Genomic DNA, 27,789 nt, shown 5'->3' with positions numbered 1-27,789 from the left:
CTAGAAGACGTGCTCGGTGCCCCAAGTTCATCTACTGTATTAATTATGGCGGGTAGGTCGTGTCGGAGTGACGAGACCTTATCTGCGAAATAGCTCGCAAAAGCCTCACAGCCTATTTCCAATTCTCTACTATTTTGTTTGCCCTGCGGCAGTTCTGTTAATGACCGAATTATACTAAACAATTGTGCTGGGCGCGAGGTCGCAGATGCGATTCTGGATGCAAAGTATTCCTTCTTTGCAGTCCGAATAGCCATCTCATAGGCCCTCATAAATGACCTATATGATGTTCTCGTAGCTTCGTCACGAGCGCGACGCCATTGTCTCTCTAGCCGTCTTAATCGTCGTTTCATCGATCGCATCTCCGGGGTATACCACGGGGCGGATCGTGATCGAGGATGAAGAGGACGTCTGGGGGCGATTTCGTCGATGGCCTCGGAGAACCGGTTGTTCCAGGTCTCCACCAGCCCATCCAACGAGTCGCCGGTAGGCCAAGGGTCCCGCATAGCCATCTGAAGCCGCAATGGGTCCATCTGACTACGCGGGCGAGCCAAAATCTGCTCACCGCCTAAACGGGACAGAGGTGGTATGTCCACACGGGCCTTCAGGACCTGGTGGTCAGACCATGGCACTGCCTCAGCAGATATCTGACCCATTGTTACTCCCGCCGCGAAGATCAGGTCTAGTGTGTGCCCAGCCTGGTGTGTGGGCGCTGTTACATATTGGGAAAGTCCCAGTGCTGCCATGGAAAGCACTAGGTCCGTCGCACGAGTGGAAGCTGCGTCCTCGGCATGGACATTGAAGTCACCCAGGACTATAAGTCAAGGATGCTCCAATGCCCAGCCTGTTACAGCCTCCATCAAGGACGGCAGGGCACTGGCTGGTGCGTTAGGTGGACGGTACACCAGCCAGATTGCCAAACTCTCCCCAACATCCCACTCCAGGCCCACACACTCCACGCCCTTGATCTCCGGCGGCGGAAGCGTCCTGAAGGAGCAATCCTCCCGCATGAAAAAGGCCACCCCTCCCCCCCGCCCGCTAGTCCGGGCCTGGTGAAGGACGGAGAACCCAGGCGGGGCTACTTGGGAGAGAGCAACTGTCTCCCCCTCCCGCACCCAGGTCTCCGTCACGCAGGCCAGGTCCATGTCCTGCCTGGTGAAAAATTCTTGCAGGACTGAGGTTTTATTATTTATGGACCTGGCGTTGCACATCACCAGGGACGGAGGCGAGTGTCTCCACTTGGCCGTCCCACTTGCCATCCTTGGGATGGGATACAGGCTGGAAGGGGGGCGAGCCCTCTTGTGTCTCGTACTCCTTCCGTTCACATTCTGCCTGTTCCCACCGCTGTACTTTCCCCTCCCCAGGAGCACTGGAATCCCCTGGCCTGACATCACTTATCACGATTTTCCGAAAGCTGGGTCTCTGTCTTAAGTCAGCAACCACACAACGTGTTCTGTTCATTTGCCCACTCTACCTCAAAATTTCTAACCACTACTAGTCATCTCTGCCAATTAAATAATAATAATTTTAATAATAATTAATTTTTTTTTATTTTTTTTTCACCCCCTCCCCCTACTCTCTACTAATTAATTGATCACCCCCTCCCCCTACCCTCTTCTAATTAATTGGCCACTGTCCTACCTCAATTTAGTGGATAATAATCCCTTAAGGTCAAATAAAACTATTCAATCAAATTTTATATCAATTTAAGACCCAAAAATAACCCTAATTAATAGGTGGGGTGGGCTGCTGGTTGCAGCTGGTAGTTTGTTTGTTGGGAGGTTAAAGTGCTGGTATGCTGCAATTCATCCAATGCTGAATAATTTTGGCACTGAGTGTTCTTGGTCTCTTTGCAAGGAGAGTTCTCAGTCTCTTTAAGGCGTAGGGTGGCAGGTTTTAAAGTGCTGGAGTATTACAGTTCTTACAGTGTTAGCTAGTTTTGACCTTAGGTGTCCTCGGTCTCTTCAAGGTGCAGGAGGCAGATTTAAAATGCTAATATGCTGCAATTCTTAAAGTGCTGGATAGTATACTGCAGTTCTTAAGGCGCTCTTTAAAATGTCAGTGCAGAAAGAAAGTACAATATGTTGTAAATCATTGAGTACTGGCCAGTTATTTAACATACGCTGGTCCTGATCTCCATAAAGTGACTGTGCAGTGTAAAGGTATCAGAATATGATGTACAGAGGTAGTGCAGAGGTAGCAGGGGGCAGGTCCTAGCTCATCGGATTTTTTATATCTATTTCTTTGATGTAGCTTTCTTGACCGCTTCTCGTTCACCGCAGGATTGGGTCAGCCTCTGCCCCTCTTCAGGGTCAGGCGTGAAGGTACCCACATCCCCCATTATTTCCAATGAAGGGAAGGTATTTAAAATATGATGGCCAGAACTCCCCTCTGAGTTCAATCATGCTTGTCACAACCTTGCTCCTGGCTCCACCCCAAAGTCCCCAGAAATTTCCTGAGTTGGACCTGGCAACCCTACTGCTAGATTTAACTTGGTCATGATGACACTGTTGCTCCTATCCAGTGTTCCCTCTAAACTGAGTTAGCATGAGCTAGCTCACAGATTTTTAGCCTCCAGCTCTCACATTTTTGTCTTAGCTCAGGAAGGATGACCCCAGAGCACAATAATTTATGTGCACATTGCACATTATGTGCACAATTTTAATGTCAGTAGCTCACAACTTTAATACCAGTAGCTCCCAAGGTAGAATTTTGCTCACAAGACTCTGCAGCTTAGAGGAAACATTGCTCCTATCACGGATAGAATTGAACTACAAGCCACCAATTTGGAAAGTTTTCATTTCACTAAGTAGAGGATTTTAGTTCTTTTTCTTTAGCTCTTTTTCTTAGTGCAGAATCAAACAACAACAGCAGACATTTAATGCATCACACCACATTTTTTGAACAATGTACTTTTTCTGTCAACCTTCCCATAATCACAGAATATTAAACAAAATTCTCAGGTCATTCACAGACCACTTACTTATAGTAAAGTGATTAACTGCCTCATCAGTGCTTTAAATTTACTAGAAAAAATGTTATTACAGTTGAAGTACACTTACTTTGGCAGCAGTATTTTTAATGGACATATTAAGGGATTGCTCTTTTTCTTGAAGCCTAGAAATTAATATGAATTAAAAAGTTAGCATGATCAGACACTCAAGGCCTGATAAACAACATAAAAACTATACCCACACGGTTAAGTTATTCATGTATTCACTGTTAACATCAGAAAACTCATTCATCTGTATTATTATTTAGGGCAGATTTCCGATTCCATTAAGCAACACACCTTAAGGTCCACCTTCTACCATAAGAACCTACCCATTCATGCCAGTCATCTTCAGAGGCCCTGCTTTGGTTGCACCCAGCATCTTAGAATAAATGTGAGGTGCCCTGAGAAAGGACATTCCTGGGCATGGCACCAAAACTTTGGAACTCCCTCCCCAGGGAGATTTCTCTGTCTCCACCTATCAGTGTCTTCTGCCAAAAACCATTATTGCTCTTCCTCCCTGGTTCTGGTATTGTTTACATGCTTTATTGAATTATTTTATCATTTTTCTTTTAAAATTAATTGTTCAAATGTTTTCATGCTTGCTGCCTTGGATCAAAAGGTAATGTAAAAATGTTTTAAATAAATAAAAATAAAGAAAGGAAGGAAGGAAGGAAGCTGAACTTTTTTAAAAGCAGGAATTAAATAGGGATTAACAAGGGAGACCCAGGTTTGAATCCTTGCTCACCAGGAAAATCACAGAGGGACCTTGGGCCAATCACCCTCTTTCAGCCTAACCTTCCTCACAGGGTTGTGAGAGTAAAATAGAGAAGGGGAGAAAATGATGTAAACTACTCTGATCTTCTTGGAGAAAAGGCAGGACAAAAATACTAAATCAATAACTAAGGCTGTGATCTCACACATTAAATAATGCACTTTCAAATCACTTCAATGCACTTTCCAGCTGGATTTTACCAGTTCACACAGTAAAACTGAGGTGGAAAGTGGACTGAAAGTGGATTATTTATTCCTGACCTAGTATTTCAGGAAAGCACAATCTCATCAGATCTTGGAACGAGGCAGGGTTGACTGTGGTTAGTAATTGGATGGGAGACTTCTTTAGAATATGCAGTCAGGAGGACAGGAACAGGCTCTATTCAGCCGCCTCTCTGAATATCTTCCAGGCCCCCAGCACGGGTCAGTCGTCAGAGGTCTAGGTGCAGACAAACACACACACACTATATATATATATATATATATATATATATATACACACATACACACACACACACACAAAACACCAAAAGAAAGAAAGTGCATTTTTTAGTGTGTGTGAGATTGCAGCCATTGTTAAGTGCCCAACACAATCCATTCAGTCTTCATATTTCACATTTTAAGGAGTGTATGATTTTCTTATATGAGTACCCATTCAGAGTACCCATTCAGAAGTAATGGTAGGTGTGGGGTAAAAATTAAAAAAATAAGCCAAGCATTTGTAATTTTAATTTTTTCAGGTTAATACTTACAACATCTGGGCTCTATCTAGAAACATTCATGCACATTGGCTAGCCAAGTGTGAATTTTGAGGGGACAGAAGGAAACTGAAATAGATCAGCCAAGTTAGTAAACAGATCTAGTTCAGTCAAGAGGCACCAACCACTTGAAGGAGCTTCGGGAGTGGCCTCTGCACAGAAGTCGCAACACTATGACAAAAGCCTTTCAGAAAGGAGAGTATAGCACACATGGCATGCATTCATATCCATGTTTGGGGGGGTTATGCCCTGCCCCTTTAATAGAAGCTTAATAGAAGGTTGCTTACTAGGCAATGTTATTTGCCTCCATGTCATTGAAAGCTTCCACTATCCATTTCCTCCATTTAAAGTTTTTTTGTTTAGTTTTAAACATTTTATTGATTTTAATAATAATGGGGGGAAAGGTAAGGGAAAGGGAGAAGGAAAGGGAAAAAACAATATGCTATTACATTTCTGCATTGTATATATGTTAAGAAGTGCTTCAGCTGAGTTAGGGTGCAGCTTAAGAACAGTAGCTGTAAGTTATAAGGAACACATACTTATGCTCTACAATCTAAAATAATTAAAGGAAAAGGACATTTTTCTCCCAGCCTGATGACAACCCTAGTTCAACAGTCTGATCCTATACATGTTTACTCCTATACATGTTCCACATTCTCAGGTGACATATGAAAATAACATTACCTGAAAGTGACTGGCAGAGTTCCATTTCTGAAGCTAAGCAAGACTGGATGTGGAAAATAGTTGGAGGAAGAACCTCTTGGGCTCTGAGCTCTCCAGAATGCAAATACAATAACAATGAATAGGGACAAACTACACATTACTAGAGTTCACCATGGAAAACAGAACGCATACTGCAGCTGTGAGCTCACCCTGGCATTCAATTTAGAAGTAATGCAGGAACCTAATTCTGATCAGGTCCATGAGGTGGGGGATAGGAGAGGAACCTGCAGGCCTCAGATTCAGTGGAAGCTCACAGGAAACAGCTTCTGAACCTTTCTGAGAGTTCCTCCTCCTCCTTCTGAGAGTTCTACCTCCTTGTCCATTGAATAGTAGGTGCAGCTGCATAACAATCCCTGGATGAGCTCCTCCATCTATTTTTCCACAAAACGACCTCTGGGAACCTGTCTTCATTTTGTGCCATTTTTTCTGAGCTAAAACAGCATGGAGACATTACATGCCCTGTTGGGGGCCTACATATACAAGCATTCAGCTGGGAGTGGAGGGAAGGTGGAGCAGAAAAGTACAAGTGGGGGGGGGGCACAAGAATTGTGGAAGGAATCACATATCCCTCACCCATCAACTGAGCATGGCTAGGCTCCAGGCCCCACCACCTATCACTGAGCTAGTCTGCTGGCATCTGTCTCCACCTCCACTGGTCCCACAGCAATTACCAGCATCTGCCACCATGGGGCCCAGAGCAGCTTTTGGCGTCCTCCTCTGCCACATCTGCTGGGCCCAGAGAGGCTCCTGCTGAGCTGGATTGTGTGGGCAGGGGACTTAACCTCCCCTATATATTTTATTTTTATTTAAGTTTTTTCCTGCAAACTTGGGGAGTCCCCCAAGTTTTCAGGAAAATCTGTTTAGAGTCAGTGTGGTCCTGATCCACATATTTAAGTATCTGCAGATGGGAGTCAAACTATTAGTATACTGATAGAAGCAAGGGTAGTAAATGATAATAGTTGTCCATTGGGTGAAAAGCAATTGCTTGTGAACAGACAGGGAACTAGGTGTGAATGCCAGGGGAGGGGGGGGCAGTTAAGGAGAGCTGATTTCTGCTTATTCAGAGATTCTAAAACACTGAACACAGCTTCTGTGAAAGACCTTTAAAGGAAAACAGACACAATACTCCAGAGGACACTATCTGCTGAAGTTTGCTTCAATAAAAAATATACAGCAAAATTCTATTAAAAGTTTGAAATGAAATTATTTCCTTGCCCTTCAGCAAAGTCTGCACAATATGAATCAATCAGGAAATCAATAACTCCCTGACACTCTTAGTTTGCTATCCATGAATCTTTCCGTATACTGTTTTACTTGTGCTATAATAAGCAAAAAGGCTATTGTTGCTTAACTTAATTGTACACTGAATATATTTTTGTACATGATTAACTGAACCACAAAACTACTTCTAGTACCAAGTTTGTGATGCTACCTTGCTTACAAGGTTTATATGAGGTAAAGGCATACTGGGTTATGGGTTGGTGTTTTCACTCTACCGGTCCCCCACTGCCCAATAGGCTGGCTTGGAGAAGGCATTTCTTTCTTTAAGCCACTTCTCCAAACCAAGCCAGCCAGCAGCTTGGAGAATGTATTTAAAATTAAAATTGCTTTCTTTCCACCTCTCCCTCCCTCTCCCCAATCCATCTGCTTTCCTTCCTTGTGGCTCTCAAACATCTGACGTTAATGTCTTGTGGCTCTCAAACATTTGATATTTAGCCTGTGCGACTCTTCCGTTAAGCAAGTTTGGCCATTCCTGCTCTAGAGGCTGGAGAAGTGAAGAAAGATCAGGGAGAAGTCTCCCTGTGGGCGCAGCTGGGCTGCCCAGTTGAAGCTGGACAGCCCAGCACAGTCCACAAAACAGCTGATCCTCTGAGGAGAAGTCTCCCTGCAGACTCAGCTGGACTCTGATGGAAGGCAGCTTTAACCGTCTTCCCTCCTGGGATCAACTTGCCCAAGTGCCCTGTGGCTGCAGGGTGCCTGGGAAAGCAACTGCTTAGAGCGTGCACATTTGAAATTCAATATCATTGAGAGTTCAGACTTTTAAACATGTAAGACTGTTGACTTTTTACTGTTTTTGAGAGGAACAGCAACCAAACCCATCATATCTATCAAGCACCTAAAATCCTAACAAGAATACCTCCTAACCAGAGCCGGCACATCCATAAGGCAATATTTGGCGGTTGCCTCGGGCACTGGCTCTTGAGGGGGGGGGCACATGGTTTCTGGGCGCGTAGGGCCCAGAAGTTCTCTTCCAGCCCCTGCATACCCAGAAACAATGCGGCGCCTTTCAGTCCTGAGCACTCTCTGAGTTCAGAAAGCACCCTGGGACAGCAGCCCTCCCATCAGGCCCAGCCTCCCGCCCTGCCCATGCCTTCTTTGCCCGGGTCTCATCTTTGGTAGAGGAGCGAAGGTGGGCGCTGTCAAGGGATCTCCCCAAAGTTGACAGAATGCGATGGGGATGAAGCCCTGCACAGCAGTTGGGCAACAGTTGCCTGCCCACCTCCCTCCAGCCTTCGCTGCTCAGCTGTGGCAGTGAGGAAGCAGGGCGGGGGGCAGGCGGGGGCCAGAGAGCACAAAGGCGCCGGGGCAGAGAGGAGTTCCTTGGCAGTGACAGCCCTACTTGGAAGGCAGCGCGCAGCCAGGGTGGTGGCCCTGCGGCCGGAAGGTTGTGGTTGTGCTGGAGAGGGAAGGTGCGAGCGTTGGATCTCCCCATCCCCAAGGCAGGAAGCCGGATCAGGCCCAGGGCTTGCATCCCGCGTGCCTTGAAGGCGCACTGGATGCGGGCATCGCCTCCCCCTGCCTGCTTGATGATGTCACTTATGTGATGTCATTGTGCCGCACGTGCGCTTTGCACACGCACACAATTTCTTTTCTTAAAGAAGCTAGGGGGACACTGTGCAGGGAGCTGCCTCCAGCGGCAGAACCCCTAGCGCCGGCCCTGCTCCTAACTCCATCCTCTGGAATCCCATTTGTTATTCGTTAAAATGTCCCCCTCCTCTCCTAACATTCCAGTCTTCCAAGGCATATTTAGTTGTCATATTGTTGTTTACTATATGGGTCTTCTGAGAAAAAATGTGAATTCACTTAAGTGATTTTTACCACCTTTCCCTTCCTTCAAAAGCCAACTACATCTAAGCAAACTCCCTAAATAAGATAGAAAGGGGCATTTGCACTGAGGAAGCAGTAGTGGGGAGAGAGCATAATCCTGCTTCACTCAGCTCCATAGCCTCAATCCTTGTGCTTCCTTCAGCTGCCTTTAAATCACTGTGGGAGATCCAGTCATTGACCTCACAAATTTATTTTCCTACATAAATATTTATGTCCTATATGAAAAGAAAGAAAAACAAAATCATGGTTTTTCAAACTAAAAATAGCTTTAAAGTGTCATACAGTAATAAATACCTTTTTATGGATTCTGGGAAATCCAAACTGCATGGAATCTGATGTGATGCTTCCAAAGTATCAGCCAAGGCCTTGCCTATTGCTTGTAGCTCTCCATGGGATACCCAGCTAAGCAAGGTAGATAATTCACTATTCTGCAACTGAATGATACAATCTTGATTTTCAATTTCTCGCCTTAACTGCTGATCTTTAGCTTCCAAAACAGCCATCCTTGCTCTCAGCAGTTCAATTTCTTTCTGTACAAAATGAAGACACAATGTATAGGGTATTATTCTTTAGGAAAAACAAGTATACAGCAAATGACAATGAATAAAAAATAAATCCAGACCCCCTTCATTCACATGCCCTGTGCCACCTGAAGGCCACTTCCTTGTACACCTATAATGTATTTCTGAATATCATAATCACATGGACTGAGCCAACTACATAATTTTCTCACCTATGCAAACCCACCCACATAGTATCTCAGCATTGTGGAATAGCATCACAGAGAAGCAGTTTCCATGAGGCTTAGTATGTTTGTGAAGTAGTATCCTGTCCTATCGAATTGGTACAATGCACTGCAACAGACTAACAGTATCCCTTGAGTACTAGTACTTAATGGAGAGCCAGTTTGGTGCAGTGGTTAAGTGTGCAGACTCTTATCTGGGAGAACCGGGTTTGATTCCCCACTCCTCCACTTGCACCTGCTGGAATGGTCTTGGATCAGCCATAGCTCTGGCAGAGGTTGTCCTTGAAAGGGGAGCTGCTGCGAGAGCCCTCTCAGCCCCACCCACCTCACAGGGTGTCTGTTGTGGGGGAGGAAGGTAAAGGAGATTGTGAGCCACTCTGACTCTTCGGAGTGGAGGGCAGGATATAAATCCAATATCTTCTTCATGCCTAACGTAAGTCCTATTAATTTCAAGAGGTCTTAAGCATAACTAAATAATTAGGACTTGGACTGATATATTCAAATAAATACAAGCTAACAATAGGAATCAAAGCAGAAATAGTCATTAACTTTGTGAAAGCACATTCTGAAAATCCGCCAAGCTGTAAAAGCTAATTTAACTTTGCAGTTGTATTCATTAGTTTAAGAACCCTTCTCCTTCTGTACTGAAAGGGTTGGTCCAAAAAATTCAATTTATACCAATGTTGCCTGAAATATATATTATTCATTGCACAGTTCCTCCTGCTTTAAGTTGCAGAAGATAGAACAAGTAATGTTTCAACACAGACATCTGGCAAGGAGATAATAAAGGTCATCAGAACAACATCAGGTTTGTTAACTCTGAGTCTCAAATAGGCTTCCAGTACACTCAGCTCATTCTTTGTACTATCAATCTGGGAATACTGGCAGAAATTCAATAGTCTTCAGTTAACAAAGAATCCATCTCCAAACTGAAATGTACTAATTATAGATCCAGGAGGGCAGCCGTGTCGGTCTGAAGCAGTTGAACAAAGCAGGAGTCAAGTTGTACCTTAAAGACCAAGTTTTATTGAGAATGTAAGCTTTCGTGTGCTCTCTAAGCACACTTCATCAGACGAGGGGATCAGGTATTGTGGACTGAAATACATTCAGTTTGTTGTTTAAGAGTGCAAACTGTGGTCACATGATAAAACAGTGTGGCTTGGCCATTTGCTCTGGATAGCCATAAAAAGTAATAAAGTTCCCTGCCAACTGGTGTTTTTGCAAAAACACCAGTTGGCAGGGAACTTTATTACCTTTTATGGCTATCCAGAGCAAATGGCCAAGCCACACTGTTTTATCATGTGACCACAGTTTGCACTCTTAAACAACAAACTGAATGTATTTCAGTCCAAAATACCTGAGACCATAGTCTGATGAAGTGTGCTTAGAGAGCACACAAAAGTTTATGTTCTCAATAAAACTTGATTGGTCTTACAGGTGTTACTTGACTCCTGCTTTGTACTAATTATAATTAGTTAGAATAAGAAACTTCAAAAGAAAAAGTATAGGCACAAAGAAAGAAACCTTGGAATTGCTACTTTGCACATCAAATGGTAAAATGTTCAACAATCTAGTTTGAGTATAGAGAGAATGAAGGACCTCAGTTCTCCAGGATTACAAATATGGGATGCATCAGAAAGGTATAATTCTACAGCATTCTCATTTGGAGAAATAACTTTTCACCTATGGGCCTAGCTTATTTTAGAGTATGCCTCTTCAATATGAGTAAAAAAAATCATTATAACTCAAATTCTCTACACACTGTACAACATAAGCTGCATTCAAAGCCAACACTGGCTATTTACAATACACTGCTCTACCAAAAAGAGGGGGAAAGCTTGAAAACATAATGACAATAATGCTGAAAATGCTGACATTTTAATAACAGTCACTGCATACCAAATGTTTTAATTCCACAGAAGTTCAGACACTGATAATGAAATTAACAAAAAGCAAGCAAGAAATAATAGTCTTCAAACCCTGTCCCTTTTCCCCAAAAGGCCAACAGCCATTAAATGTAGAGAAATACTATTACATTAGTGTACATAAATGACATATTTGAAAAGTAATAAAAAACAAAATAATTTTAATGAATAACTTATTAAGAACATAAGAGAACCCATGTTAGATCAGGTCAATGGCCCATCCAGTCCAACACTCTGTGTCACACAGCGGCAAAAAATGTTTATATATATACACACACACACACACACACACACACACTGTGGCTAATAGCCACTGATGGACCTCTGCTCCATATTTTTATCTAAACCCCTCTTGAAGCTGGCTATGCTTGTGGCCACCACCACCTCCTGTAGCAGTGAATTCCACATGTTAATCACCCTTTGGGTGAAGAAGTACTTCCTTTTATCCGTTTTAACCTGTCTGCTCAGCAATTTCATCAAATGCCCACGAGTTCTTGCATTGTGAGAAAGGGAGAAAAGTACATCTTTCTCTGCTTTCTCCATCCCATGCATTATCTTGTAAACCTCTATCATGTCACCCCACAGTCGACGTTTCTCCAAGCTAAAGAGTCCCAAGCGTTTCAACCTTTCTTCATAGGGAAAGTGTTCCAGCCCTTTAATCATTCTAGTTGCCCTTTTCTGGACTTTCTCCAATGCTATAATATCCTTTTTGAGGTGCGGCAACCAGAACTGCACACAGTACTCCAAATGAGACCGCACCATCGATTTATACAGGGGCATTATGATACTGGCTGATTTGTTTTCAATTCCCTTCCTAATAATTCCCAGCATGGCGTTGGCCTTTTTTATTACAAACGCACACTGTCTTGACATTTTCAGTGAGTTATATACCATGACCCCAAGATCTCTCTCTTGGTCAGTCTCTGCCAGTTCACACCCCATCAACTTGTATTTGTAGCTGGGATTCTTGGCCCCAATGTGCATTACTTTGCACTTGGCCACATTGAACCGCATCTGCTACGTTGATGCCCACTCACCCAGCCTCAACAGATCTCTTTGGAGTTCCTCACAATCCTCTCTGGTTCTCACCACCCTGAACAATTTAGTGTCATCCGCAAACTTGGCCACTTCACTGCTCACTCCCAACTCTAAATCATTTATGAACAAGTTAAAGAGCATGGGACCCAGTACCGAGCCCTGCGGCACCCCACTGCTTACCGTCCTCCACTGCGAAGACTGCCCATTTATACTCACTCTCTGCTTCTTATTACTCAGCCAGTTTTTGATCCACAAGAGGGCCTGTCCTTTTACTCCATGACTCTCAAGCTTTCTAAGGAGCCTTTGATGAGGAACTTTATCAAAAGCTTTCTGGAAGTCAAGGTAAACAACATATATCGAGTCTCCTTTGTCCATATGTTTGTTCACCCCCTCGCTTTTTTTGTAGCAGGATCTCCTTTGCATATTAGGCCACATGCCCCTGATGTAGTCAGTTCTCCAAGAGCTTACAGGGCTCTTAGTACAGAGCCTATTATAAGCTCCAGAAGGATTGGCTACATCAGGAGTATGTGGCCTAATATGCAAAGGAGTTCCTGCTACAAAAAAAGCCCTGGGACTTCTGGGATCCGTCATCTTGGCTTCAGAGTTGCTTGCAGATTGTCTCTCTGCGGCAACTCTGAGTCTGGCCGTTGGAGGGGCGTCACAGAAGTGATGCCCCCATAGAATAAGCCCGAAGTGGCTTTCTCTTCAGCATGGGACCTTTACGGGGGGGGAGGGGGCCAGCGGCAGCTGCCCTCTGTGCTCTCTGTTTGTCCTGAAGTTCTGCGGCCCTGAAAGTTGGCATACCAGCAGAAAAAGAACGCCCGACCACTTTTTTGCTTTCACTTTCTCCAGCACATCTTTGAAGAAGCATTTTTCTACTCCTAAAGTGATGACTCTACTTAACAAGTAGATGTTTTTTCCGATTCGACTCCCTGATGGGTCACTCTGCATAACTACAAAAGACCAGCTCAAAACATTTAGAAGAGGCCTCGAAATGTCACAAGCAGTCTTAACTACTTAAACTGGACTGAATATAATCATTAAAATTGACCTGGACTATAATTGAACATACATCAAAGAGTTTACTAAGAAGTTGCAATACGATATGAGCACAAAGGAGTTATACTGCAGAGAGTTCTGTCTCTATTGCCTGACTATATCTGAAAGAATGGTTTCTAAAACTTCAGGTGGAGCTGTTGCAGAACGGGGATTAATAGGAGCTTGAAGCGAATTTACAATCTGATTTAAGAAACTGAGTTTGATATTAGAAATGGCACCGTTTAATGAAACGTCACATGGAAAAGATATTTGTTCAAATCTCATTTCTCTGAAGGAAGATCTTATCTCATTTATACAGCTCCTTAAAGACCAAATGGAATGTTTTATGCTGACAGCTAATGACAGTTCAGTACTAAAGAGAGTGTATTGATGGCAGTGAAAGGGGAAGGAGAAAGTGACATTCTCCGAAATAAACAAAGGAAAAGTAAGATGGTCTCTTGTGACGCATTTTCAAAACTAGACCGGAAATTAAAATGCAGTGAAATCAAGCTGAGAGGGAAAAATGGCAATGAATTCTTCCCCCTGTGGTTGAGAGGGCAGGCCATGTTGAGAAGAGAAAAGCTGCATTCCAATCAACAAATCAGGATTTGGAAAGCCTTTCGGAAAAAGGACTTGGGATTTTTTTTTCTGCTTTGGTGAATAGCTGGACAAGTAACTCTGACTAAGAAGTGAAATGTGATATCAAAAGACAAACTGTGATTAAATGGGCTGCCTCGGATGCAATATGGATGCAGAAATCAAAGGAACTTAAAAGTTTTTAATCTTTGGGAAGAAGGACTCTGAAATCTGGGTTTTGTTGTTTTTTTTGAATAGACAAACAAACATGTAACCATTAATAATGAACAGATGTTAGATTCTAAAAGAATAAGGGAGATTTTGAAGAAGTAATCTTAATGAGTGCAGTTAACATATTTCTCTATATAGATGTATTTACAGTTTGCCTATTTAGTGAGATTGTTTATAATGATATAAGAATAAAATCAGAGGTTGAAAAGGCAGATAGCATAATTGCTGTGGAATCTGGCAGACTTGGTAATTTGGCAGACTTGCTTTTAATATGTTATCAGGAGAAATGGTTTAGATGGAGATAGGCGGTGGTGTTGGGGGCTGAGCTGGAGTGCGGGTCCCTGAAGAGTGGGTGGATTTAATTGTATTTTATGTAATTTGCTAAGGACAAAGAAATGATTTTATGTGCTTCTTTTAATAAGGATTTCGCTAAATCAACAATCTAATTTGTGCTTATAATAGGCTTAAGTTAAATTAGATAAAATGGCATTGGGACAGTTTTGAAAGAATTTTTTTTTCTGAACTGGTTATATTTAATTTGTGTTTAAGAAGAAGTGTTTAGATTTACATTGCTTTACTAGTTTATTGAAAGAAAGTATTCCTTTTTTATTCTGGTAAAGGAAGAAAGGAAGGTAATATTTAAGAAGATTTTTATACTTGTAGGTAGAATGATCTGAGCATTTTATTGGGAAGTGGAATTATAATTGATACATTTCTACTGGTTTCTGTTTCTGTTTTCCCCATTCTGTCAAGGCCCTTTTCCCCCCTTTTCCCCTCCTTTTTATGTTTCTGCAATGCTTCTTTCTTTTGTAGTTTAAATCAATAAAACTTTTAAAAAGTGAAAAAAGCCCTGCACAATTCTATTTTTTAAAAAAAAACAGCCAGTAGGTTAAGGCCGAGGAAGGGGGGAAGGCCAAGGAGGTACAAGCAGTAATTACTTAGGGAAGACTATAATGTAATAAAATACTTGTTTATTTTTTTCCATGAATGTTTCCATTACACGGTGCCACACCCAATGGTCAGGGTCGGCCTGTCCATTAGGCAAATTAGGCAATTGCCTAGGATGCCAGCAGGGTTGGGGTACCAAATTCGGCTCTCCCCCCTCCCAATGCCCTAGGCAAATCCCTCATCTGTCTAAGGACTGCACTCCCCAGCCTCCTTTCCCTTCCCTTCCCCATTTCAGTGCTCAGGAAGGGGCGGTGGAGCTCTGCAGCTTCCCAGGCGATTTAAAGCTCTCCTCCCCACGATCAGCTGATTGGCAGGTAAAATAGCGCCCAAGGTTCACGGCTCCTATGCCGGCCCTCCAGTAAGATCAGTATCAGTGCAGGGTAAGGGCCGGCCAGAGCAGCAGTGGGAAGGAATGCTACTGAAAGAGCAGCTGTGGCCATTACTGCCACTGCCTCCTCCCCCCTTCCTTCCTGGATCGTAGGAAGGAAGTGGGGAGGAGGCAGCAGCGGCAGTGGCCACTCTTTCAGCAGTGTTCCTTCCTGCTGCTGCTGCCCCGGTCATCCCTCACCTCACACTGATCACACTGGAGGGCCAGCATTGGAGCCACGAGCCTCGGGCACTATTTTACCCACCGATCAAGTGATCGGCCGGGGGGGAGGCTTTAAATCACCTGAGAAGCTGTAGCACTTCACCGCCCCTTCCCGGGCATTGAACTGGCGTGAGGAAGGAAGGTGGTTGGGGAGCCAAGAAAGGACCCCTGTAGGCTGCGGGTCACAGCCCTCAAATAGGGTGGGGAGCGGCTCCATGGAGGGGGGCAGGGCATGGCGCTGCAGAGGGGGGTGGTGAGAGGTAAGTCTGCCTGGGACACCATGCACCCTAGGACCAGCCCTGCCAGTGGTGTACTGCTTTCCTCTTACCTGTATCCACTGTTTTTCTTTAAGTAGCTGGTCTCGTTTGTTGAGCGAAACCTGTATTTTCTCTTGACAAGTAAGGCTGAAAACCTTCTGTTCACTTTTCTGCAAGAAAACTGTTTCTTCTCTGTTAAACCTTGGGAAACGATAAAAACATTAATAATGTTGGGTTGGATTCAAATTTCGGCAAGTGCAATGGAACTCATGAAAGGTATTTTAGCTGCATCCCTCAGCCCTATTCACCTCCTGAAAAATACCAGGAACTGAGGGCACTGTATCAGAAGCCTGAGTATATCCCTTAAAATTCACAAAAAAACAGGACGTGCAGTCCCCAAAGTAGCCATTTGCGTGGTCCCTTTTGCTTCAGGGCTGCAGCAGCAAGTTTAGGCTAACAGCTAAACTGGCTGCAAGCCTTTTCAGCAATCAGTTTTGCTTGCTTCCCTCCCCTGATTAGAAGCAGGAGGAAGCGAAACTGGCCCTGAAATGGCTGGCAGCCATTTGAGTAGTCCCTTTTGCTTCCCCCTAGCAAAAGGCACCACTCAAATGGTTGCATCCCACTTCCTGGTTTTTGGGCCACTTCCAATTTTACCAGAAGTGGTCCAAAACATCATTTGGGAGTGGGATGTCCCCACCCACCCCAGAATGCCCCCCAAAGTCCCCCCGCCGGTAAGGTAAAGGAATCTGGCAATCCTATATAATAGTCAAATGTGGACTCACTCACAACTCTAATGCTACTAGCTTTTTTCACTCAGGAGGTAGAATTTTTGCTCACAACACTTCAGAGCTTAGAGGGAACATTGCTTGCCACTAGCCAAGAAGCATCCAGAATTCTTCTAAACTCATTTTAGTTTAAATTTGTGGTGTTGGGGGCTGAGCTGGAGTGCGGGTCCTTGAAGAGTGGGTGGAAAAAGAAACCAGCCACAACTCTAGTAGAGAATCAACTGCAGCTGAAGACCCACACAGGAGGTGGCAAGGAGTGGCTTGTCCTTTTTGTCACAATTTAAAAAAAACTTTCTCAAACAGTAAAATAATCTGGCTGATTGGTGAAGTATTGTGCCCTACTTCCTAATACCACCATGCCACACACATACTATGTCTTATTCTTGGCAGAAAATCATTCACAAAGAAATCAGATTTTAAGGTATATGTTGTGATTTATTTATTTATTGTATTTCTATGCTGCATTTTTAGGGTGCTACTCAAGGTGGCTTAAACCAAATCTATGCTACAATACTGAAAACAAGTCATTAAAAACAAACTACCACCTTTGTGTAACTACTATTTATTTACAGAAACAATGCAGAAGAGTTGACAAAAACACAAACAATCAAGCAAATTCTCTCAGATCACTTTGGCAATTTGGCTATTTATTTATTATTTTACCTTGTTTGGCATTAGAAGTTTTGTTTGTTTGTTTTTAGAAAATAGATTTCAGTGAATAGTATCTTGCTGAATATATTTTTATGCACAAAATATTCCAGAATATTTTATTAAAAATGAGTAGTTTACAGATGGATCTTTTCCCCACTTCCTCCTGAAGCTCCCTCTAAAAGCTATTCCTGAGAACTGAATCTGAAGAAGTGAGCAGTGACTTACAAAAGCTCATTATCCTGCCACAAATTTTGTTAGTCTTTAAGGTGCTACTGGACTCTTGCTCTTGTCTACCCCTGAGAACTGGGAGACTATCAGGGACAGAGTGAGATAAAGTTTGGGCATCCATTCCAAGGATTTCTGTAGGGATGGACAAAATGAAAAGCAGTTGTTGTTGATTATTTCCCTGAAACTACGAACCTTGTCAAACTAATGTGGAAGGCAGGTTCAGCTATTCAAAACAGAAGAGTGAGATGGCCAGAGCCAAGTCCGTGTGCTGTTTCGCCATGTAAATACTTTGTGTGTGTTATTTCTATGTTTTAATGTGTTTACATGTATGTTGCTGTGATCTACAAAGCAGGCCTATAGAGTAAGAAGGGGAGCTGGATGGGTGAGTGAGGTGTGTTATAACTGGATGGTAGCTGTACCCTAGTGGACAGAGCTGACTGGGTGGTTCAGACAGAGATGCTGTGTGAGAGTGAGGGCTGAGCATTGTTTGAGTGTGTGCATGTGCATATGTGCGCATGTAGGAATGAGCTTGAGTGAGGTGCTGTACAGTGGGAGAGAAATTTGTTTTCTGTGTGGAAGTTATTAGCTAAATTGGGAAGTTAAGCCTTGTCGAAGTTATTGGCCCAAGTGGAAAGTGAGAAAATAAGCCTCTGTGGCTAAGTCTATTTAAGGAAACATTAAGCTACTGTATCTATCTAAAACCATCATGCCTATAACCAGGGCTTTTTTTGTAGAAAAGGCCCAGCAGGAACTCATTTGCATATTAGGCCACACCCCCTGATGTCACCACTGTTTTGTGCATGGGTTTTTGTGGGAAAAGCCCAACATGAACATATTTACATATTAGGCCACACCCCCTGACACCAAGCCAGCTGGAACTGCGTTCCTGTGTGTTCCTGCTCAAAAACAGCCCTGCCTGTAACCATTTAGAAATTGTTACGCTGTTTTACTTATAAATAAACTTTATTAATGTTTGAGGAAAATGACTGCTTACTTTAGAGTAAAGGATCCCCTTTCACTTCTGAGCCACCCCCATACACTGACCATTCTATCAATCTACCATATACAACTAAGCCATCCTGTTCTTTGGGTCTAACTAAGAATTCTAAGGCAGAAGCCTTTGGTAGCAGTGAAAATAAATAGGGAATGCTAAGGAAGGCAAGGAGGCAGCATAACACACATAATCTCAGAACACTACAGAGAAGTGCTTTTGCAGAAGTTACACGTAGACTGATTCCTCACTAGCAGTCGCTCCGCCCCCAGGCTTCTGCTTTCCCCAGCTCAAGCGATCACTCCCCACTAGTTGCTGCATAGGCTCATTTTGACCCACGGCTCCCTCCAATTTCCTTTGTGGCTTTCTGATCTTGTTTTTTAGAGATCCAAAAGCCACAAGGGAAACTGGAGCGGGCCATAGGTCAAAATGCACCTGCACAGCAGCTGGTAGGGATCGATCACTTGAGTTGGGGAAAGCAGTAGCCCGTGGGCAGAGCAATTGCTAGTGAAGTATCAGTCATAAAGGGGTCACACAGAGAAGAGAAAAATGTTACAGTCCCCTTTTCTTGAACCTGCCAATTCTCTTTGTACCCTGTCAACTTGGATGGAAAGCCAGAAACAACCAACACTTGGAGGGAGGGGACTGAGCACAAGGGAAAATAGCCAATTAGAGACAGTAAAGAGGGTCTTAAGCACAGCGGGGAACAGCCACTTCAGATGGAAGTGGGTTTAGTGTGGGGGCCTTATATGGTACACACTGGTTTATGGGTTCTCATTCATAGTCTTTCCAGGTAACTGGAAAGCTACCTGGCAAACACTTCACTCTTCAACTTCCAAATTAAAAAATTATGCATGTGTGTATAGGTGTGTGTGTTTGAAGAAACACACACCAACACACACACATACTTCAGTGATAAGAAGCTGGTACTGAGTATCCCCAGTTTATTTTCCCCTCCCCCCCCTACTGTAAATAAACCTTTCTTATGCTATGTTCAAGCTCTGTTCTCTTCCTTGTTATTAAGAGCAGAAAAGGTTATAATCAGGTTTTACAAAGGCAGGGAACAGGGCATCTCACAAACACCTTCACAATTTACACACAGAGTGGACAGCGGTAAATTGTACCGATTTCTGGTAGGCTTGTAAATAAACATTGCTTTGGTGTCTTTCCTAGAGGTGCTTAGTAGTATGTCAGGGAAGTGTGGTTGTGGGTCCTCAGTTACACTATGCTGGTGTAGTGGTAGAGTAGCCAGATCCTTCCTGGTCACTAGAAGGAGAGGGGGATAGGGCTGCCAGGTTAGAAAACTCTTGGAGATTTGGGGGTGGAAGGACAGGGACCTCACAGGAGCACAAAGCATCTATTTTCTTCAGGTGAACTGATCTCTGTAGTCTGGAAATGAACTGTAATTCAAACAATCTTCATGAGTGACAATTTTTCATTCCATGGAGTGAAGGCTAAGGAGAAGGCAGATTTAAAAAAAGAAAAGAAAAATCTGGACCACTGTAGAGGGCAAAATCAACATCAAGAGGTAGCAGACATTATTTCTTGCTATTTTTTTTTGAAAGGGCACACTACACATAATCATATTTAACAAAGTCCCCTTGATTTTAACAGTGTACTGTATTACAGCCCAGGTTTATAAATTCTATCAGTTTTTCAGGAAACCTAAAACATTATGCCAGTCAGATCCTGCAGACTTACCGATGAACATCCCCACATAAGGCCATTTGAACCTGTATTCTGAATCTGTCCAAAAAGCTGCTAATTGAAGGCTGTTGTGAAGGAAGCTGAAATTTTAGTGACCTTTTCTCATTCTCCAGCTCTTCAAGTTTTCTTCTAAATTTATCAGCTAGAAAAACAAGTGAAAATATTTTACCAAATAACAAAGAGCTATATTTAGTTTGAATGGAAATGTGATATAGTGATCAACAAAGGGACATCTTATAAAAAACTGGAAAAGTTTTCCTTCGTAGGGTGTTTTAATTAAAGGTGATAATATTAAGAATACAGTTGGACAACATGAAAGTAATCCTGGTTGGTAAACTGCTCTCTCTCTCTCCCCCTCCCTCCCTGAAAGTCTTGCTTATCTTGGGAAAAACTGTTACTAACCATAAAACCTGCATGATGTGTACTACAACAAGAAGTCTTGATTTCATACCCACCAGTAGCCTCTCTGATTTTAGGAAAGTCATGGTTTCATGTATTCTCCAATACAAATTATATAAACTGATTCTGAGCTAGAACACATAATGTGGATCAACACATCTGGAAAACAGAGCTAAGTATGGATAGGGGTGGGTGGGTTTCTCAACAAACCTGAAAGAAGTCCCACATTTACAGAAAAATCTGAAAGCTAAAAACAAAACCCAAACAAACACCAAACAGTAAAATAAAAAAACCACTACTTGTCCTAGCTGCCCTCATTCAACTGGCCCATCCTTGGCACAGGTAGGCTAGATTTTTCCCAGGGAGTGAGGGAAAGCTGAAATCAGGGGAGCAAAAAAAGGCAGATTGGCTAATGGGTAGGAAGAAGCAAAGAATGCAAAAAAAGGAGAAGAGTCTATGGAGGCTGCCATTGAAGTAAAAGAGGAAATATTTGGGGAAGGGGATAGAAGGGGAAATGAGATGCCCTCCACAAGCCCATTAACATCCATAGGCAGGGAATATCTGGCTTCACAGATAATTGAAGCAGTAACTATGGACAGCAACCTTTTTAGGTGCACCAATGAAACATTATATGATCTGATATTCAAACTGTTCAAGATGGCAACAAAAATTTCTTTGAGTCTGCACTAAATCAAACTTGAAATGGGGATCCAATTTAAACAGCAAAAGGAGCTCATGTATGAAGAGTTTCAACTGCAGCTTAACAACAGAAAGCTGAACTGGAATATGAACTTAGCAATGCAATTTTGTGCAGTGTTACTCCAGGATAAGCCCATTGAAACCAACTCTGCACAGGTTTGTCAGTTCCTCAAGTGCAGATCCAGTGATACACATGATGACATCCAACGCAAGTTAGTGTATCCCACAAACTCTAGAAGGGAATCCTACAAATCCCATCTGGGTCTGAGCAGAAATAGAACATATAATTGCCAAAAATATCAAAGAATTCAAAATACAAAATTAAAAAAAATCAAAGATTAATTCACAAGGAGCGGAAAGTAAGACTACCTTTTTCCAACTGGCCTTCACTTAATGTGGATTTTCGTCTACTACATACGGCCATCATAAATTGCAAGAGGAGAACATCCATAACATAGCATCTGTAAATGTTAGTTTTTAACTTTTGATGGTTTTAATTACAATGGTTTTAATTAGTAAATTATATATTGTACTGATATAACATTTTATATTGTAATTTTGTATTTATTATATGTTGTGAGCCGCCCTGTGCCTGCTGTGGCGGGGAGGGCGGGATATAAATAAATTATTATTATTATTATTATTATAACATTAAAGGCATGTATAACGGAAATAAATGCATACTATCCCCCTTTTTATCCCAGTCTCCACCTCTTTCTCATGACTTTGTAATGTTCCTTATAACAAATTTTAGATTGTAAGCTTCCTGGGGCAAGGACCTGTCTTCTTGTACCTTAAAAAGCACCATGTATACTGATGATACTATAACAAAACATGAACAAATTATAGCTTGGATGAACATACTATGCAAATGTTATCAATGCCACCGCTCACCCACTCCCATCCCACTCCCATTTCCCATTTCCACTGTTGTGGCTAGCTGAAGAAAAATAATCTTTAAAAATCACCATTGAGTGACAGCATGATGTACCGTAACTTCTGGGGAAAACCTGTTAGTGATATTCATCCTTTCTAGGAATCACTGGAAACTCTACAGTTTTACCACAAAATTTCTGGCAATTCCTAGACAAGCATGATGTCACTTCTGAGTTTTTCCTGGAAGTGATGCATCACTGTTGCTGACAGCTCCCCCCAAGTCCGCACCGCACAATCTCCTGCTAGCAACTCTAGACTGATTATGTGTTTCTGGATTTCATTGCTGAATCATTTGCACAGCTCTAAATACTTCTTCATATTGTTTCACCCAATAGTAAAAGGATTTAATATATACCTCCTTTATGTTTTGAAAGTTAATTTTATAGAGAATTCATCACATAACAATAACAATAGGAGAGTTAGAATGTACATTTGTGCATGTGTGTTGCAAATTCTGTTTGAAACAATGCTTACTTCTTCTAAAGTTTTCTTCTAAACCTAGATCCCCCGACAAGTATCACAACCAGAATTTAACCTTCATGGAAGCAAAGACCAGATATTTCCAGGGCCCCAAGATCAGCAAGATACTGTTGCTCAAATACTGTTTTGTACCAAAAATAGTAAGAAACATCTTGAGCAAACTCTTCATATCCACACTGCACTTCTTCTGGGTTATGAGGGTCCACTGGTATTGCCTTCAAGACCATAACTAAGAGGGCACTAAGGAGCTAATTTCAAGAGCCCAGAAAATGGACAAAGATGCTGCTGGGAGGCAGCATACCTGTTCTAACCAAGCATCTTGTCAGTATTCATCATATGAGGCCAGAGGGAATCTTTGGATGTATTTAAGATAATTATATTCTGCTTTTCCCTCCATTTTATGTTAACAACAACCCTGCATGGTAGAGGTTTGGCTGACCAAGAGTGAGTGACACAAGGTAACCCAGTGAGCTTCTATGACAGAGTCGGGATTAAAATTTGGGGCTTCCAACATTCTAGCCACTACATCATTCTGGCTTTCTGAATCGTTCAATTTTTTTAAAAAAAATGTATTACATTTATATACTGCATCCTTTCCTGTGCAGTCTCAGAGCAGTTTACAATAAAACAATAAAGCAATAAAAACATCTAACTATTAAAGTACCAGCTAAAACCAGGGCCAGCCCTGCCACTAGGCAATTGCCTAGGGCACTTGCCTTCTGGGGGCACTGAATTTGATGCCCCCATGTGACTTGGTGATGTTATCAGTGGGGGGGGGGCCACCAGAAGTTAACCTTGCCTAGGGTGCCAGACAGTCTAGGGGCAGTCCTGGCTAAAACTACAATCCCAGTAAAAAAAAATCATATGACATCAGTAATATAAGAACAAATTCTTAAGAAATAATACAGTCAACAATTATCAGACATAGGCAATGGACCTCACAAAACAGAGTGGCCTTACATGCCCCACAGAATGCAAGAAAATCCCACAGAGCATGGGGCTCATCAGAGAGCTGGTTCCAAAAGGCAGGAGCAACAACTAAGAGGGCACTGGCCCTGGTGAGCAATCTGGGGGACAGGCACCTGTAAGAAGCCCTGAAACACTGACTGGAAGGGGCATGGAGGGTTTAACCAGGAGAGGCAGTCCGTTAGAGGAGGGGGGGGGATGTAAATTTGATAAAATAAAAATAAATAAATAAAAGTCCACATACTCCTTTCTATTCATACTGAGGACTCCTGACTTGCGCCAGTTCAATATTCCCTCACAGACGTACACACTAGCATTCAGGATTCACACTTTTGAGAGCTAATTTCCAGCCCCTCACTCCTCTGTGACCCACCCAGCTAGATTCTCAGTCTGAATCTTGGGGTTCCCTTCTAGCCACAAGAATCCAGTCCTCCTTTCAGAGTGTTTGAGTGGTCTCAGTTTATACTAGGAGTCTGTCCTGTGGTCTGACAGAACTCCACAGAGAGTTTCTCCTCATAGAAGTTGTCTGGTTTTGACCCCCTTCTGATTAAAACCCTCTTTCACTGACAGAAGCTTATCCCAGTTCGGCCATTCAAGGAACTCAGCCCCACTGGCTGTTCTCAGCTTCTTTTCCAGTTGCTTCCACAACAACTGATCAGCTTGAGTACTCAATCTTCACTCCACTGTTCAGTACACAAGCTCCCACTGAACTCAATCTAAAACCCTGAGGTGTTTTACTTCCCTCCAAGCGTCTCTCAATTCAATACATTTCCATTACCATAGCTGCGGCCCAGCCAATTGTTGCAAGGCTGTTCCCAGCTTCCAGTTCTCTTTACCTTGGATGTGCTTTTTACATGGTTCAGTGGTCAGAACAGCTTTCAGGTGTTCAAAAGCCTCCTGACACTCTGCACTGGATCTGGGTTTTTCTTCTTGGTACATTCACATAGTGGGCTGCTATGGCACTGAATTCAGGTATATAGTAGCCAACCATTCCTGAATGCCCTTATCTGTTTCTTTGTGGTGGATCTGAGCCACTCCTGGATGGTTTGCACCTTGCTCCAATCCGCTTTTATTCTCCCACCACCCAGCACATGCCTAAATATTTCACCTGGGTCATGGCTAGCTGACACTTTGATGCTTTTATGGTCAAACCCTTTTCTTTTCTTCACTTGAACCTGCCCCTGCTGGTCTTTAGACAGGGCTGGATCTAAACCCACTTCACCAACTGTACCACCCTTAGTGACTGTCCCCCAAACAGACAATTCAAAACTGGGGTTTTCCCCACCTTTAGCCCTTAACCCTTGAGGGCTTACACTCGAGGCCTTATGGACCACAACACAAGGTCCTTTCCAGGCAGTGTCCAGTTTGCTTTTCCTCCTGGGCTTTGACACTAGCACTAGCTCTAGAGCCGGCACTGCATCCACTCCAGTCAGTTGGACCCTGATGAACATTGGTAATGAAAGCCATCCTTGTGTTCCAGCCTTCCTCAGCAATATGACCTCAATTTTTAATGGATTTAAGTTCAGACATCTCTTCTCCAGCCATTCCACCACAACATTCAGGAAGGAAGCTAATGCCAAGACCCCAGCCACCAGCTGCTTCTTGAGCAGGAAGTGTCTTGAGTATCTTCTTGAGTGTGTTCAGTGTACTGGTGGCATTCAACTCCAAAAATCCTAACAACCTCTGCGAGAGGCACACAGAAATATTAAATGGCATCGGGAACAGGACAGACCTTTGCAGAACCCCAAAATTCAGGGGCCACTGTGTTGTCCTCTCACCCCCAGTGGCCACCCTCTATAAGCGTCCCTGGAGTAAAGAGAGAACCACCATAAGGCAGTGCCCCTGATCTCCAGGGAAGCAAGACTGTTAATCAGAATCAAATGGTCAGTTTTGCTGAAAGCAGTTGACAGATCCAAAAGGATCAGCAATGCTGAAATGTCCTTGTCAAACTGGAACTGGAGGTCATTCACCAGACCAACTAAGGCAGTCTCAGTTCCAAAGCCTGGCCTGTAGCTGGAGTGGAATGCTGAGTGCCTAGTCTCTCAATAGCCACAGTTACCTTGCTTGTGTGTGTGGGGGGGGGGGGGGTTGTAGCCAACTAAAATGGGTCACTACTGCCTCTGGAGCCCAAAGAAAATGCACTGGGCTTGGGTAACTTCCATCAGGACACCCTCTAGACTAACAAATTATGGCTACTTTTGGGTGTTAAAAGTGTAATGTAAAATTCAAGGAGTCTGCATAACTGAACTATTCTACACATTTTTGTATTTTACATGTACATCGTTTTATAACTGTGAGATCAGCCCTAACTTTTTCTAACTTTGCCACAGCAAACCCACTTCAAAGCACCACTATTTTTCAGGCACTTTATTAAACTGAATTAACATTTATGAAACTCTGAGAACTTGCATAGTAAGGCATACTTGAAAATAAAACAATTCATTGTATAAAGAAATGTGTTTTCTTTTAGCAATTGTTACTTTTAAGAAGTTAGTATCCTTTTTGTTCCTTTATAGAGGCTTTATAATTTCACAGTGCCTTTTAATACACTCCTTTCAAACAAAATTAAATCTTTCTTTCTCCTCCAGATTAACAAATGATTGCTCAATTCCTTCATCATTTGCATCCACTATCATTCCTTTTTCATTTTGATAATGTACTTAACAGCTCAACTCTGCCACTATTCTCAGAACTACTATTATGTTCTTAGAGGTAAATCTGACCAGGTGCTTGGGGAAATAAAAAACCAGCTGAACTGGGAGGGGAATGAGTTTTGTGAACATTTTTGTCAGAACCCAAATGCCAACCCTATGGCATTTGAGGGGCACTGCTAAAGGGGAAATAAATGTTCACATAGAATCAAAATAAGCAAGACAAGAAGCATCTTAACAGCTTTTGGGCTATTTCTGAAATGTAGCAGAGGCTGTCTGCAAATGATCAAAGCAGTGGAGAGAAGGGAACACACGGTGCTAAACCTTGCCAGGCATCTTGTTTCTACAAGCAAACTTAACAGAGCATATAGAGGTTTTTATAAATTGGCTCTTACTTCATATGTTTATATAAATTGGTTCTTACTTCATATGTATGTTAGCTGCAAAAAGTTCATTCAATTCTCAGTAAACCATTTTTAGCCAACTATAAAACTGGCAACATTGCCATATCAGTTTTTATACCAGGACACTAGATAAGAAGCAGCCACCACTTTGCCCAGCAAATTGGAGACTTTGTAACATAATGTTCCTTGTGTCTCAACATAAAACTAAAGATGAAAAACTGGATAAAATTAGTGGACAAAGGAAAAAACAGCAATCTAGGATCTTTTTTACTGGCAAACACTAAAGTAAAGACCACTGAAATTAAGGTAATACTTCCATGTAAGCAACTTTAGTAAAAAGAAAGGCTGAAAGAACAATTTTAAAGGGTATCTGGTGTCTAAAGTTGTGATCCTAAAGACAATTTCCTAATAGCCTCTAGATTTACAACGAAAACAAAAGTAAATACAATATTTTAACTGAAAAGGAACTGCAAAACAGTTTAGTCATATTAGTACAGAACATGTTAAACATTCTGGGGAAATTTGTTCAGGATTCACATTTTAAAGTTGAACCTGTTAATTAAAATGAGGCATTTCACAAGTATACACCTAAACGCCATTTCTATGCCATTCATTTCCTAATAATAACTAGTATAGTGAAAGTTTGCCATGCTGTAGCTACAGGCTCCACATTTAAATACATATATCCTTCCAAACAATAAACTTCTGTCAAGTTAGCAGTCCATCAAATCTGTCAATTTCAGCTTATTTGTTGTGCTACAGGACAAGATGACACATTGCATAAAGGTCAAATGGAAAAATGTCCCTTCTACTACATCATCCTCCTCACTTGGTAAATGTCATTCCACCCAACAGTTGTGGCTACATTTTTTTTAAAAAAGTATGCAGAATGAGAAAAGCATACAAGACCTTTGCTTTGATCAACTACTTTTTTAGGACCAAATCAGCACTCCATTTCTTTGTAATTTAATTAAGCGCACTAATGAAAGCTGCACAGAATTGATGAAATATTGCATAACTTAGGTGCAAACACATTTCATAGAAAGAGTACAGTGTCAAAGTTCTCCCTTAACAACTGGTGTACCAAACACACAAGTATCTCACAGACAACCATAATGAAGCACAAGTTCTGCCTTGGAAAGAAACAAAAAATATGGGCATTTCCTAAAGCAGGGGTCCCCAATTAGGCTCCC

At 42.5% G+C, this 27,789-nt stretch overlaps 1 protein-coding gene across 1 annotated transcript in view; it reads right to left on the bottom strand.

The window, feature by feature from the left end:
• The window catches only part of DISC1 (DISC1 scaffold protein), a 338,966-nt gene that overhangs the window by 248,073 nt on the left and 63,104 nt on the right, over positions 1 to 27,789 (bottom strand). Inside the window, 4 exon segments of the mRNA XM_060242917.1 lie at positions 3,060 to 3,114; positions 8,647 to 8,882; positions 15,771 to 15,900; positions 20,056 to 20,203. Coding sequence (XP_060098900.1) covers positions 3,060 to 3,114; positions 8,647 to 8,882; positions 15,771 to 15,900; positions 20,056 to 20,203 — 569 coding nt within the window.

Source organism: Heteronotia binoei, chromosome 1, assembly GCF_032191835.1.
Source record: "Heteronotia binoei isolate CCM8104 ecotype False Entrance Well chromosome 1, APGP_CSIRO_Hbin_v1, whole genome shotgun sequence".
NCBI classification, from domain to species: domain Eukaryota; kingdom Metazoa; phylum Chordata; class Lepidosauria; order Squamata; family Gekkonidae; genus Heteronotia; species Heteronotia binoei.
The sequence above is the reverse complement of the archived record's forward strand: the minus strand, read 5'-3'. Positions and strand labels throughout refer to the sequence as shown.